Source organism: Lissotriton helveticus, chromosome 6 (genome assembly GCF_964261635.1).
Source record: "Lissotriton helveticus chromosome 6, aLisHel1.1, whole genome shotgun sequence".
Classification (NCBI taxonomy): Eukaryota; Metazoa; Chordata; class Amphibia; order Caudata; family Salamandridae; genus Lissotriton; species Lissotriton helveticus.
This window is the reverse complement of record NC_136067.1, coordinates 809,618,244-809,633,799: the sequence shown is the minus strand read 5'-3', so window position 1 is coordinate 809,633,799 and position 15,556 is coordinate 809,618,244. Positions and strand designations below refer to the sequence as shown.

General features: G+C 41.4%; 1 protein-coding gene across 1 annotated transcript in view; it reads right to left on the bottom strand.

The window, feature by feature from the left end:
* ASCC3 (activating signal cointegrator 1 complex subunit 3) overlaps positions 1-15,556 on the bottom strand; it is a 2,002,173-nt gene that overhangs the window by 520,940 nt on the left and 1,465,677 nt on the right. Inside the window, exon 24 of the mRNA XM_078648375.1 lies at positions 1,810-1,978. Within this exon, the coding sequence (XP_078504501.1) occupies positions 1,810-1,978 (169 nt within the window). The remainder of the gene's footprint in view (positions 1-1,809; positions 1,979-15,556) is intronic.

The following is a 15,556-nucleotide window of genomic DNA, read 5'->3' as shown; positions in this document are numbered from 1 at the left end:
CTCAGTACTGGAGTCCCATTGAAGACATTTGCACCATCACGTGCCAAATGAGGCGTGTCTCATTCAGTCTCGCCATAGGTCCCATACTTTCTTTCCAGTTCAGTTTTGCCTCCCAGTGCACCACTTTTATCCGATTATATCTCGCCGCGCCACAATCAACGCCACATTGCAGAGCCTTGCACAGTTCTTGGCAGTAGGAACACTATCCCACAGTAGCAAAATAAAGCTAATCATGGAAGCATTGAGAAGGGTCTTTGGTGAAACACATCAAGCTCCTGAGTGAAAGCCAGTAAAAGGCAATCTGCAGCCTGGCAGTAACGAAGGATATTTTGAGGTGAAAACAAATCTGGCTTGTCACACAAATCAAACACATTCACCAAACACAGGAACCTTCATTCATTCAACTTACACTGAGCACAAATTCTCAAACGTAATCAGACTACAGTCTGTGAAGATAACTTTAGACCCATTTGAAAAACCATCCCATAAATAAACAAAAATAAGCATACATGAGTTCCTTGTGGGATTCCTCAAGGTTCCTCCTTAAGTAGACCTTCTTCAATCTTTATAATCGTCCTCTAGCAAACATCGTCAAAACATGTTTCCCCTCAATTATGCTGCTGATACACACATTGTGGCATCTATCAGTATTTGGGAAGTTCAAACTAAGTTTCAATCTTGCTTACACGATGAGGCTTCAATGCAGACCTCTAATTCATCACATTGAATAGAGATAAGAAGAGAAGTCATAGTTTTGGTGTTTCCCTGTCCATCTTGATCCCCACATGGTTGGCCACTCAATTGAGAAATCTCTACATACTTCTAATTCATCTGCTTGAAATCCAGGCATCTTCTGTAATGCCACCATCTTTTTTGATATTCAAGTCAATAAATGAACAGCTACTTATTATATGCTGCTTCTGTTTTCAGTAAAGCACCTTACCAACTGCCTGTATCCCCTCACGAAGCAGTGGTGCAGGCAGTCTTCTATTTCATTTAGACTACTGCAATGTACTCTATCTAGACTACCATGTTATCTCTTGCAGCTTCTCCAGCAGATTTTAAAAGTTGCTTCATGTTAAGACTCCAAGTGAGATCTCTTATCTCATAATGGCCTTAAGTGGCTTCATTGGCTTTCATGTGAGGCATTGAAAGACCTGGGTATTTACCACTGTATAATTCATCAACAAGACCCAATTTATCTCAGGCGACAACTTTCACCAAATCGCCCCTAGGCAAGCACTACATTCAGCCAAGAACAATTGGCTCTAAACAATTACAATCTGGCATATCACTGCCGCACTTTACCCCCGCCCAGTTCGCCGCTCCTTCGATTTTCTATCTGGTAAACTGAAGAATTCCCCCCCTAAAAAGATTCCTTGTTAATCAATGTTTTAAAAGATGGCAAAAAACATCTAGGCATCTGTCTTTTTCCCAAGCAACAGGACACCCTTATCGGGAAATAGGTGCACTAAAGAAATTTCATAACAGCAATATTAAGTTGTGGGAGGACTCTCACTTTCTTCTGAACCAAAAATAATCACCTTCGCCCCCTAGCTCAGTCCACAAGGTCTTCTGCATCTGCAGAGGGCTGCTCCTAATTCAATACTTGCATAATTAACTGAACCCCTTTTTCTGAGGATTTAATTAACTGTCGATTTGCAGGTTTATCAAGCCGTTTACTCCTAAAACATACAAAATGTGATTATTCTATAAACAAGAAACTAAACAAAACTGCCTTTATCTTAAACATTGATACACAAGTTGAAATGAAAGCTCTCGACTTCCGTGCTATTTTACAGCTCTTACCTGTGTGAGGAGGGTGTCTTTCTGGTAGGATAAGATGCTGGAAGTTGATAATGCACACAGCCTCTGCTCCAAGCCATCTATCAGATACAGCTCGGATGTAATACTGAGAAGGCAGAGGCTCGAAAATTGGTATCGTGAACACCAATATTTGTGGGTCCTTACTGTGCACCTAAAGTGAAGCGAACATACAGCCATTATTCAGGTTGAAGCCGACACTGTGATTGAGAGGACACACATGCGCACACACAGGGAGTAGTGTTTCAACCTACTTTTTAAGTTCACATTTTTTTTAAAGACCTTTGTGAAAGGATCCCTCTTTCTCTGTTATTTTTAATAGTGTTTATAGTTTATTGTGTGCTACAATAATGCTTCCGCACTGAAACAGACTCCATTCCTTTGTGTGGATAAACAAAACTGAACCTGTGCCCTAAAACACAAAAAAGTCAAAGCAAAATAAATAAATAAAGAACTAAGCAATTACTCAGTGGAGCCAAACTCTTGATTTACCAGCCAGTCGTTTTATAGCCTATTTCCATTTAAGTTTTCATGCAATTATTCCTCCATTGTATCTGCAGTTGTCATACTATCCAATATGAAAAATATTTTGCCTTTATCTTTCTACGGGTTAATCCTGGTACTCTCATTTTTATTATTCACTGTGGCCACCACCTTACCGAACCATTTACTCCAACTGATACACAATTTAGGGTTAGATGTATGCCTTGGACTAGGGCCTGATTTAACACATACATTATGAGCAACTGTTTTATTTTCTACTTTGCCTTAGTTATTGCTTTTTTTGTATATATGCATTTTTTCAAATGTATAAAGTGCCCCCTTGCACCCAAGAATAGTAATTTCCATACTATCCATCAGCGTACGCTCATTCATCCAGGACACAACCTTTGGTTTGTGCCTGGTCTTCCAAAGACATAGTACTGACTTTTTAATACTGAACAACCAAAGAAAAACACAGCCATCCTCCCCCTACCCAGATTTCTGAACTTGCACTGAGATACTGGCCTAAGTGACTTCTAGCTAACATGCAGATTTTGCTTCTTTTTTCTCGACCTAATGTATTTGGATGTGTCTTGGTAATGGTTAGACTTAGATTTATCAATCCAGTCAATATGGAAAATAATGGTACCCATCTCGTGCAACTGTTTTATTCAATGTTCAGAACTGGAGGTGTGATGTATTCCTATAGGTTCTGTATCGATCCCCCTATTCCTGACCCTATTCTGGTTAACAAATTAACTAGCAGCCATCCCATGATGCAGAAACCGTTATCTGATTACGCCAGACCACGGCACAGGAGCGCGTTATCTGATTAGGTCATAACGCTTGCCATCTAATTAGGCAAGCAATATTCCTCCAGCCCCTGATAAGGCATACGGAGTTCTCAAAACAAATCAAACCTATGACAACCTGGGAAAATCCCTGCGGCCATTGTTTTGATTTCTCAAAGAACTTCAGTAAAAGAATGTGCTAACGACCACCTCGTATGACATCCTTATTGACGTATCTATGTCCATCCTTACGTCAATCTCGGCACCTTACAGGTATAAATATTACCGATATTGCCTTAAGCAAACACACGCGGTGGTGACGAGATCGGAGCAGCGAGACTTGCCGAAGCTCAGCAGAGAGCGAAGCCCACTGACGCTGCCCCGCCTTCCTGACGCGCTGAGAACGAGACGCTGCCTTTCTCCTGCCGAGAAATCCAGCTCCGGCGCTTCCGAGCAGCCCTTGCAGGCAGCCTGGAATATCGAGACCAAAGACGAGAGATACTATCCCTCAACCATCCTAGATCTCAGGTACAGAGCTGAATAACCCCTTGCAGAGAATTCTTGAGTCAGTCACTTGGCAAAACAAACTTAACTTAAACTGCTACTTTCTATCCCTGCCCACGTATTAGGCTTAGGTCAGGTACACTGGGGTAGGCGTAGTTAGAAGCACCAGTTGAGTACGATTAGTCAAATGTTTATATGTATGTATCTATTTTATCCATTTTAAACCACCATATGGCTTAGAAACCATATCAATGTTTTTACAGTATTATTTTATAATTCTGCTTTTATTGTATGCACTTTACTTAACCATAAGTATTGCGATAATATCGATCCATTTCTCTTGTACGAGAAAAGAGACTGATCAATAAATAACATCTTTTATTGAACACGCCCGTCTCTTCCTTTTCTCTACAATCTGGTGAAACTAAGAATGCACGTACTGACTGAGTAAAATAAGTTGTCTTTTGTTTTCACACGACTCTAGAGATACACTCTTGATTAGGGGAGAGCAAAGTTGTCATGTTCTATGGTTGTCAGAAGCTAAATCCCTTCTTGTCTATCCAGGGAGGTTCAACTCCTCCTTGCCTATTCGAGAAAGTTTCTAGTGAACTCTGAGCTAGCTGGCAAACCCAAAACTTTAAGTCTAATATCGACAGTAGAAGACCTAGTTAACGTCTGGTCTAGGTCTATACTATTGGAGGTATTATTCCAATGCGCAGAGCCTATTGGGATAATAGGAACTACACTACATGGCGCCCAACGTGTTTGGATAGGCGATAAAACTAACGCAAGACTTTAGAGTAACTCAGTCGTGCTCTTTCACTCAGACCCCTTTTTCCCATAATACTCCAAAGACGTCTGGAGTGGGTGAGAGGTAAAATCCGCCAAACCTCGCAGGAGGGAACTCCTATGTATGGTTCTTGGTTCAATCAACGTTGAAGAATACACTGTTCCAAAATATTGTGCATCTAATCTTTGTTTCCACAAGAAACCTGATCTGCAAACAAACAGAATAACCTTCCTGACAGTAAAATGCCAGAAAGTGATGATGAAAGAGAGAGAGCTAGAGTAGCAGCTGAACTAATAGAAGCTGATAATACTATGCAAGAAGCGGACCCGGATATAAAACTCATCCCGGTCAACATAAGAAGATCTATAACGTTAAAACTTATAGAAAATGGACTGACACCAAGAGGTGGTACAGTCATATTCGTAATTGAGGCACACGAATATCGGCAGACAGAGGTATTCTATTCATGCATAAACTTTCCAGCAGCAAATGCTGTAACGAAGGAGTTCCACTATTATAAAATAGAGGAACCTCCTAATGAGTACACTCCTTTTGAGGAAGTAGAAGTACCACTTAAATTCCAAGAGCACCTGCTCTTGTTTAATGGCGCCCTAAAACACAACAAACACATCACCAGGCTCGGTCCACTAGGTAGACCAGGAGCAACGTGGCCGGTCCTAGCCGGATACACACCACATCCAGACATCGAAAGAATGTCTGCAGCAGATGTTTTAGTACAACTAAAACAATTAATTAAAATATATAGACAACTAGTCCAATATGTAATGCGGACTTCAACCATCCAACCTGTAGTTAAAATTCCACAGCTGACCCCACATCAGGGGAACACAAATAAAATTACACCACAGAACATACAGTCCTGCCTAGGTAAAGTACCAGCTAAACGGGAACAAATACCATTCTGGTTAGCACAAAAAATCACCCAAATAGAGGCGGTGTTTCCAGACACCACCCCTGTGGATAAACACAGGATTCTGACTATCTGTCTTCCAATGGGAATCGCACCACACGTGGAGGACTGGGACACTTGGGGTACAGTCTTTGCTTCCATTTACACAAAAACACATGGTGTACCATCCATGTCGGTAATACCAGATGTGCTAAAACAAATTCAAGACGAATACGGTCCAGAACCCGCTTTAACTCTCGGTATGAAATTACTAAAAGACTTCAAGCAGGTCTCGGCAATATTACTAGCCAACATAAAAGGAGAAGCAGCGAATGTGGCGATCCGCCAGAGGTTAAAAGAGACCGATATAGCAGACCAACCAGCTGAAATTGCCAGAATTATAGAAAAATCCTATGAAGAACTAGGTAGAGATAGTTTGGGTGGAATACCAGTAAAGCCCCAACTAATTGAAAGTCCTGAAAAAATATTTATTAAAAATAATCTAAACAGTCAAAAGAAGAACTGGGATGGAAACAAACAATCCAATCCAAAAGAAAAGAGATTCCAGTCCAGAGGAAGGTCTCCTCGGCGGAGAGAAAGATCTCCGGACAAGGACCCAAGTCTCCCCAAAGGGAGCCCTCTGTGAAAAAATACAACCTTAGAAATAGGGATAACATAAAGAAACCGGATAGATATCAAGATTTTGATACACGTCCCTCTCAATCTTTTCAGACTTCCTCGCAGAAATCGGAAAGAAGAGGACGATCGGAACCCAGGGAAGGGCACGTCAAGTCCAAAGACAAGGAACCTGCTCATCCAAATAAAAAATTACAGTTTCCAAAAAAGGTAGCCAGTATTAAAGTATTCAACAATGCCGAGAATACTGAGGACACAGCTGAAAAACGGAGAGTGGGCTCAGACAATGCTAGACAGCGCAGCAGAAGTGAGCATAGCACGCAAAGTCCTTATGAATCATCTGGAGACAGTGGACACGAATTAATACATTCAGGTGGAAACTGCAGACACCAGAATTAGCAAACCTCACAAAATATATGAAATAACTTTACGTATAGAAGGGGATAAGACTAGGAAAATAAGGGGCCTTTTTTGGGATAATCTCTCCAAGGTCTATGACATCCTTCTAGCTGAAAAAGATTGGCCACCAGAGTTCGTCAGGGAGTGCCCACATGGCGAAGAAATAATTATGCCTGCCTTCTCAAATCATATTCCAATTCATAAAAAATATACACTTGCAAGAAAGTGGGCAGTAGCTCAAGCTCCTGCTTTATATAAAAATCATGTAGGATGGGATGAGGAGTCTCCTCCTCACAAAATCCAGTTAAAATCACAACCTACTGCACAAAGGCAGTATCCAATCAAGCAAGAAGCTAAAAAACAGGTAAAAGAAATTCTAGATCAACTAGAATACCAGGGGGTGATTGAAACTTGCACCTCACAAATGAACAACCCTTTGTTTCCTGTCTCCAAACCAGACAATTCATATCGTCTAGTTTTGGATTACAGACACCTTAACTCATGTTGCAAAACTTTTGCAGTACAAAACTCGCATAGTGCTGCACTAATGAATAACATAGTGCGCAAAAAATATAAAACAACATTAGACATCTCTAATGGATTCTTTTGTCAAAATATAGCACCAGAGAGCAGATACTTGTCAGCGTTCTCAATAAATGGCGCTCAAAAAGAATTCTGTTGGTTACCCCAGGGGTACAAGAACAGCCCAGGATTATTCTCAGCGAGAGTAACAGAGTTACTACAAACATATGATGACGAAGCATTATCGTATGTCGACGACATATACCTAACAGACGATGACTTGGATACTCACTTGAAGAGAGTGAACACCATAATACTTGGGTTCGCGGCAGAGGGTTACAAATTCAACTTTAAAAAATTTGGATTGCCCATCTAACAGTCCTGTTCTTAGGATATGAATTATCAAGTGAAGGCAAAAGCCTGGCTGACAATTTCCTAGAGAAATGTGCCGTACTCCAAGCACCTAGAACACTAAAAAACCTACAGTCAATTCTAGGCTTCCTAAATTTCGGAAGAACATACATTGCAAATTACGCAGAAAGGGTCAAACCCCTTTATGATCTAATAAAACCAGATTTAAAAAAAACCAATTGGAGTCAAATACACACAGAAATTCTGAGATCCTTACAAACAGAGATGTTAATTAAAACAAAACTAGAAACACGTGATAACACACGCAACCTTGTGATTCGAGTCATCCCAGGAAGATGCGGATTCACATACCTGACCTCTAATGAGGGAGAAAAGGTACCAATTGCATTCAAATCACACTTGTACACTAAAGCTGAAATGAAATTTAGCCCAACGGAAAAAATTCTTACTGCAACACAGACAGCTATAGCAAAAGAACGAGCCCTGTCACAAGGTAAACGAATAATAATCGTTACACCGATACCAGCCCTAGAGGCTGTAACAAAAGCAAGCATACCGAATGCTAAAGCGCTCCATCCGAGATGGATACAATGGGCTAATTCTCTTGCTGCAACAGACGTGGCATACGAATTTGATCCTAACTTAAAAACACAAGAGTTTCTCCAATACGAATTCGAATGTCCGCCGCCGACCGAAATTCTGCCTCTAGAACATTACGGCTGTATAATATATACAGACGGATCAGCACAACCCGCAGTAGGAGGTAAACAAGCTTACAGTGCTGCGTGTGCGATTGTAAAAGGTCGCTGGCACGATGGGAAATTCAAACCAGCGGTCACTAAAACACAATCTCTAGGAGATTGTACAGCTCAGCGAGCAGAACTACTAGCATTCAAGATGGCGCTTGAAAATACCGATCGAGAATTCCCCACACTCATAGTGTGTGATTCGTATTATTGCGTTCAGTCTTACAATGAATACTTGCAGATCTGGCTTCAGAATGGTTTTAAGGATGCAAAAGGAGGCACAATCAAGCATAAAATGCTTTGGGAACAAGTAGTTCTTTTACAAAAGGAACTACCAAAGACTCACGTGATACATACACTGAGTCATCAACGTGATGGCGTTCACGTTGCAGGGAATTCATTGGCTGATGAGGCCACGAAGGCAGCTGTGCAAACGGCTTCCGTAGCTGCCATCACTCGGTCAAAAACAAAAATAGACAGCGATATATTACAAGCTGTCAGCGCTACAGTAAAAGATGCAATAGAAACACTCCCGAAAGGCTTTCCAGTAAAGTACTCATACATAACTGATGCAAATAATGTTCCATTTGCTCGAATCCCTGGAGTGGGGGATAGAGTAATTCCAAACATGGAACATAGGTCAGGACTCATCGTAGCGGCACACGAAGGACTTGCTTCTGTACATGCTGGCGTCTCAGCCACAGTATCGTTATTAAAACAGAGATACTGGTGGCCACAAATGAGAAGACAAACCAGGAACTATGTTCTAGAATGTGACATATGTCAAAAAATGAAAGTATCAACAGTAAGACGACCAGCACAGACGCCCCTTCTAATCTCGGATAAACCATTAGCCTGTGTTTACCTGGACCACTGTGGTCCCTTACAAAGGGATGGTAACTATAAATATATCTTGGTGGCAGTGGATTCATGCACGAGATTCATATGGATGTGGCCCCAGCGATCGGCTGACGCCAGAACTGTTATACAAAGATTTGCGAGTCTAAATGGCATATACGCTAGGAGCATGCTACGTTTGACCAATGTTTTCACTTTAGCCCTCAAGCTTGTGGGAAAGCACGGCCAAATGAGCATAGCAAAGCGGGATTCTTCTCACTTCCTTCCTGAGGGATACGGGATGGTGTAAAGAAAAAACCAAGGCATAAAGCAATCTATAACAGCAAAGGTATTAGGTTCGGGAGCTGGGTGGGTCAAACATCTAATAAGTGTCCAACGTAGTCTAAACAACTTGCCAAGAAATTCTCTGAGGGGATTCAGTCCGTACGAATTACTGTTTGGGACTAGGATGCTAGTCTTAGATCTTGACAGTCAGACTTCAGTGGTGAAAGAAAAAAGCTTTGATATCAAAGGTCGTTTGGCTATTTTACAGGACTTAAACGAAACAAGAAAAGACCTGAGCAACATAAAGTTGAAACAGCAGCCAACAACCACTGAAGAACCACCACCTGTCCCAGCAAGACCTGTCTGGATTTCAAAAATCGGGGATCTAGTCAGAGAAAAGATCGCTGTAAAGAAGGAATTTGGGCCTTCTTACAGAAAAGCAGTTCCTGTCTTGTCCATCAACGGGACGAGATCAGTTGTACTACCGCCACTTGCTGGTAAAAAGGAGAACCGAGTTATATCCATCAACCTGGTAAAACCACAATCATGTGGCCGATAACAAACAGTAGGCCAAGTGGACTCCCGATAAGTAGTAGAACACCGAGGTTTGCTACAAGTACAGAGGTGCTAACTAAAAGGCTAATCACATTCGAAACGCCTACAGAACAACAACAAGGAATATGCAACAATGCAAAGGAACTCACACCTCTGAAAACCCAAATAAAAACATTTAGTAGAGACACACCAACCTACAATGAAGTAACAAATGAATATGCTGAAGCTGCAAGAAACAGTAATCCTGAAGCAATTGGAACAATAGACAGAACGGCATCCGGCTACTTCATCAACTTTGATGATTCTTCTGAAGATCTAAGTGAATCAAAGACACAGCCATCAACAAAAACTTTTAAAGACAAAGCTAAGGAACTTTTGAAACAGCTGAAAGAAACCTATCTGATTTCTCCATGGATTGAATTTTGGGTGTCCTTTGGTGTATTTATCCTGATACTTTGGCTCATCATGATACTATGTTTGGGATGCTTCATTGAGGGAAAATATGCAAAAATGGACACAGCAAGCCAGAAAATCAACTTGATCCTCAAGCCACACACGTCTTCACACGTCGAGAAAAGAGAACTTTCTTCAGTCAACTTCACAGCCAATCCTATACCGGGTGGGGTAGCATGGGACAATACTGACTATGAAATCTATGGTCCGGTTGAAATCCTCAAATATCCACACCAAATCAAGATCTCGTTGAGTGACTTTGTAAAACCAAACTCATTTGCTGATGATTGGGACTTTGAAAGTATTAATGACATGATGTCTGACCTAGTGATGTCTGCTAAATTTACCAAACATGATTATTTGCAGGGTTCATCTAATTATGACAGTATGTACTGCTACAACCACTATGGTAACCATTTTTTACATAAATCAGCACAACCTAGAAATGTTTTAAATTATAATCAATGGGAACATTGTGCAACCCCTCCAAAAGGAAGCTCAAGAACCTTTTATGACAAATATTCATACTTTTCAGGGTTCAACACAAGTAATGCGGAAACATTTTATTTCAAATTGTCAAATAGGACAGGAACAAAAACCATGCTTACAAACACGAAATTGATATATTCTGACTCATTTTTTGAACAAATGAATACATTTGGTTTTGATTATTGGGACAAAAATGTTGAAGTAAAAAGGGTTTGGGGTACAAAAGAATGGCAAGTACAAGGTATAGAATCATTGTTTAGAGCCTGCATGATCCCAGAACAAATTATATTCTTGAATGAAACTATTCAACAAACTACCTGTCTTGGATTAGCCAAAATCAAAGACTTAAATAAACCGTCTATTCCAAAACCAACAATGAACAGCAATAACTCTGCAGATGAAGAGATAGACGTAAACTTTGTATTAAACCAAAACAGAACAAATCCTGATTGGAAACAATGGTTGATCTGGCCCACAGATACTAATAACTGTCAAGACAGATTCCTGAACAAAACACAGGGGTTCACATTGACCAGGCCAGACCCTAGATATTCCCAAAGACAACACCCAGGGATAATCACCACCTACAGTGTGGGCAAACTCTGCCTTCAATGGCTACAAACTTCCACACTGACAGAGATTAAGCAACACCTAACTTTACTTACTGATGGTGCTGACTTGCGTGATTTCATTATGGGACCGCGCAAACAGCATCAAAAATGCTTCATAGCAGCCTCTATATATGCAGCTTACAACGAGGCCTGGAAGATAACTCAAATTGAGACAGCAGAAAGTATACGGGAAATTGACCGTATTAATTTGGAAAAATCGCTTTCTGTAGTGGACAATGGGTTAATGACTCTGTCCTCCAGAATCTTTTCATTGGACAGCATTGTGTCATCAGCAATCGACATAATATCGCAAGACTTACTGTTGTTACAACACGGTCAGTCTCAATTGCGTTCTATTGTACAGCTTGGCTGGACGTTACAAAATCTGCGTTCAGGCTATGTGCCTTGGCGTTTAATCAACACAACGTCACTATTCAATATCTTTAACCTTACTGATAAACAAATCAGTATGGCACAAAAGGGTGCTGATTATACAATCCTGAGCATTGAGAAACTCGAGAGATTACCATTGACAATGTCAGAACGACCTGTCATTGAATGGATAATACATGGGATAATTAATATTCCGATATCTACTTTCAGGTTTCAATACTGCCAAAAATATATACAGGCTGGCATGTACGAAAAATTGGGTAAAGGGTACATTAAGACAACATGGAACTTGCCCTATTCACATGCATGTGTCAGTAATAAAGGACAGAAAGTGTTTCTTAGTGGCAATAATTGTGCGAGGTCACTAAGCGGTACACTTCTGTGTAATGGAATTAGTTTGCATGGAGCCTGTGAAGGGAATTCAAATAACCTTTCATGTCACCAGCTAGGCACACCTGCAACAGAGACAGAACCATTCTTTAAAAGACTCTATAACGGGAGTTACATTCTAATTGTGGATCGCAGATGTTGTAGTCTACTGCCCGGGGTTCCTTATCTCGTTAGTACGACTGCGAAGGTCATGTGCTGTGGACGCTTATTGTTCCCCAGCTCCTTTCCAGACAGGGAGGCAAGGGCATGGCCTAACTTGAAAATTACTTCTATTCGAGTTGATACTTTAAGCAGAATGAAAACAGTGCTTCTTCAGACGCCGACCAGGCTCACGTCATCAAAAGAAACGTATGATCTCCTAGTCGCAAGGACTGCAGAGATTCACTCATTATTATCAACTAATTCCCCCATACATTTCGCAGAAATCCTGAATGAAATCTTAAATATTTCTGATACCAGTGGAGTCTCAAATGTATTTAAGACAGTATTTTCGATGGCATTAACACCATTCTAAGCCATACTGGGTATTTTTCCAGACTTCGTGCATTCGATTTTTGGAGGAGTTCCACTCATTTTGGGACTAATTGCAGGAATCCTATTCTTAGTCCTTATATTTCGTTATGGCAAACCATGTCACAGACAAAACACCCGCGACAAGGGAAGAAACAATCCGAGCCATTGGATACCGGGACCGGATATCAAAAATCCTGGGACTAACCCGGCTTAGAGACCTGAACATGACTTGGTTTCTTTCATTTCGGCCGATATGGCAAAGATGTGTTTTACCTGTATTAAGGTGCATGCTGTGCGGAGAAGAATGCGTGTTGGACACCTGTCTGACGCTACAATCGGATGCGCCAATGGATGCAGAAACATTGTTGGGTCCGGTAAAGGCTCATGCATTGTGCTGCCCTCAACGGCTGCCAATCCTGATGACGGCATTCGTGGAAACTTCACCACTACGATTAAGGGGTAGTGAAGATCAAGATGAAAGCAGCATCGATCAGGTACAACCTTCTGTCAGCAATACTACTCAAAACGTCAATGGAGACAATCATGCACATGAATGCATGGTTACATCCTTTTCCGAGTTAGTGGAACTCTCACAGGAAGCTGTTGACAGCTTTTTCAGCAGTCTCAATGATATGATGTTCTCACCAGAGCAGAAATAATGACTCTTGAACAAGCTAGCACACGGCGTTCCCGACACCTTGAATTTGGCCTTCAACTTTAATAATAAAGTAGCAAGATCAACTTTTCCTCCAGTCCACGGACAGCAATTTTTTTAGCAGCCGCAAAATATTTTTTAAAATTTTACGGGACACTTTTCTTCTGCTTAAAGTAAGAACTATTCTTAGAGAACTAATTTCTATTTTTAGAAACTTCATAGACATTAGCTGCCCGCTGGTATGTTCATAAATATTTTTGAACTGTGATGAAGTGGTCTCGAACTTTTCTTCTGTATTAAGAGCCATTTCATGTGTAATTCTAATATTCAATTACTAATAATGTATACATATGCGTGATTATTTTAGCATTATTCTACTGCTTGAGTGCATATAGTACATATGACTATTTTGTTCCCGTATGTTACATAATTTCAAAATGCATTATGTGTATTTTGGGGTGGTAAGGTATACACGATACTCTACAGTATGTTTTACTATGCCTAGATTCGTAAATATGGCCATAGTTAGCGTGGAGTGGGTGTGAAGTATTCCTATAGGTTCTGTATCGATCCCCCTATTCCTGACCCTATTCTGGTTAACAAATTAACTAGCAGCCATCCCATGATGCAGAAACCGTTATCTGATTACGCCAGACCACGGCACAGGAGCGCGTTATCTGATTAGGTCATAACGCTTGCCATCTAATTAGGCAAGCAATATTCCTCCAGCCCCTGATAAGGCATACGGAGTTCTCAAAACAAATCAAACCTATGACAACCTGGGAAAATCCCTGCGGCCATTGTTTTGATTTCTCAAAGAACTTCAGTAAAAGAATGTGCTAACGACCAGCTCGTATGACATCCTTATTGACTTATCTATGTCCATCCTTACGTCAATCTCGGCACCTTACAGGTATAAATATTACCGATATTGCCTTAAGCAAACACACGCGGTGGTGACGAGATCGGAGCAGCGAGACTTGCCGAAGCTCAGCAGAGAGCGAAGCCCACTGACGCTGCCCCGCCTTCCTGACGCGCTGAGAACGAGACGCTGCCTTTCTCCTGCCGAGAAATCCAGCTCCGGCGCTTCCGAGCAGCCCTTGCAGGCAGCCTGGAATATCGAGACCAAAGACGAGAGATACTATCCCTCAACCATCCTAGATCTCAGGTACAGAGCTGAATAACCCCTTGCAGAGAATTCTTGAGTCAGTCACTTGGCAAAACAAACTTAACTTAAACTGCTACTTTCTATCCCTGCCCACGTATTAGGCTTAGGTCAGGTACACTGGGGTAGGCGTAGTTAGAAGCACCAGTTGAGTACGATTAGTCAAATGTTTATATGTATGTATCTATTTTATCCATTTTAAACCACCATATGGCTTAGAAACCATATCAATGTTTTTACAGTATTATTTTATAATTCTGCTTTTATTGTATGCACTTTACTTAACCATAAGTATTGCGATAATATCGATCCATTTCTCTTGTACGAGAAAAGAGACTGATCAATAAATAACATCTTTTATTGAACACGCCCGTCTCTTCCTTTTCTCTACAATCTGGTGAAACTAAGAATGCACGTACTGACTGAGTAAAATAAGTTGTCTTTTGTTTTCACACGACTCTAGAGATACACTCTTGATTAGGGGAGAGCAAAGTTGTCATGTTCTATGGTTGTCAGAAACTAAATCCCTTCTTGTCTATCCAGGGAGGTTCAACTCCTCCTTGCCTATTCGAGAAAGTTTCTAGTGAACTCTGAGCTAGCTGGCAAACCCAAAACTTTAAGTCTAATATCGACAGTAGAAGACCTAGTTAACGTCTGGTCTAGGTCTATACTATTGGAGGTATTATTCCAATGCGCAGAGCCTATTGGGATAATAGGAACTACACTACAGAGGCGGCTCCTTCATTAAGGCGGTTGAGCGTCGCCCCACTGCTTTTTAGAAGTGAAATAAAGAGATAATAACTCGAGTTATTATCATTTTATTTTGTCCTACTGCGGCAGCTTTGTCGGGTTGCTCTGGTCACGGAGCAGGGGAGGAGTGCTAGCGCAATGACTGTTTGGCCTGCCCTCTTGGGCCGGCCAAACAATCATGTGTATTTGCATGTTCTCCATGCAGCCTGCATTACAGCCCGCGTGGAGTACATGGCCAGGCTTCCAGTCAGCGTCTGAGCGCTGAACCACGGTGCTCGGACTAAACACAACCCTACTAAGGAAGCATTATGATTGGCTGACTGGGAGCCTGGGTGTGCTTCCTCTTCAGGCTGAGCGAGGGACTACGGAGTAGAAATGCGGCGAGGCGGTGGCGAGAAGGTATGTTTTTACTTTTTCTTTTCTATACCCGCTTTTCCTGGCGTTCACAACCCTCTCATTGCCTTCAGCCCCATACCTCCGATC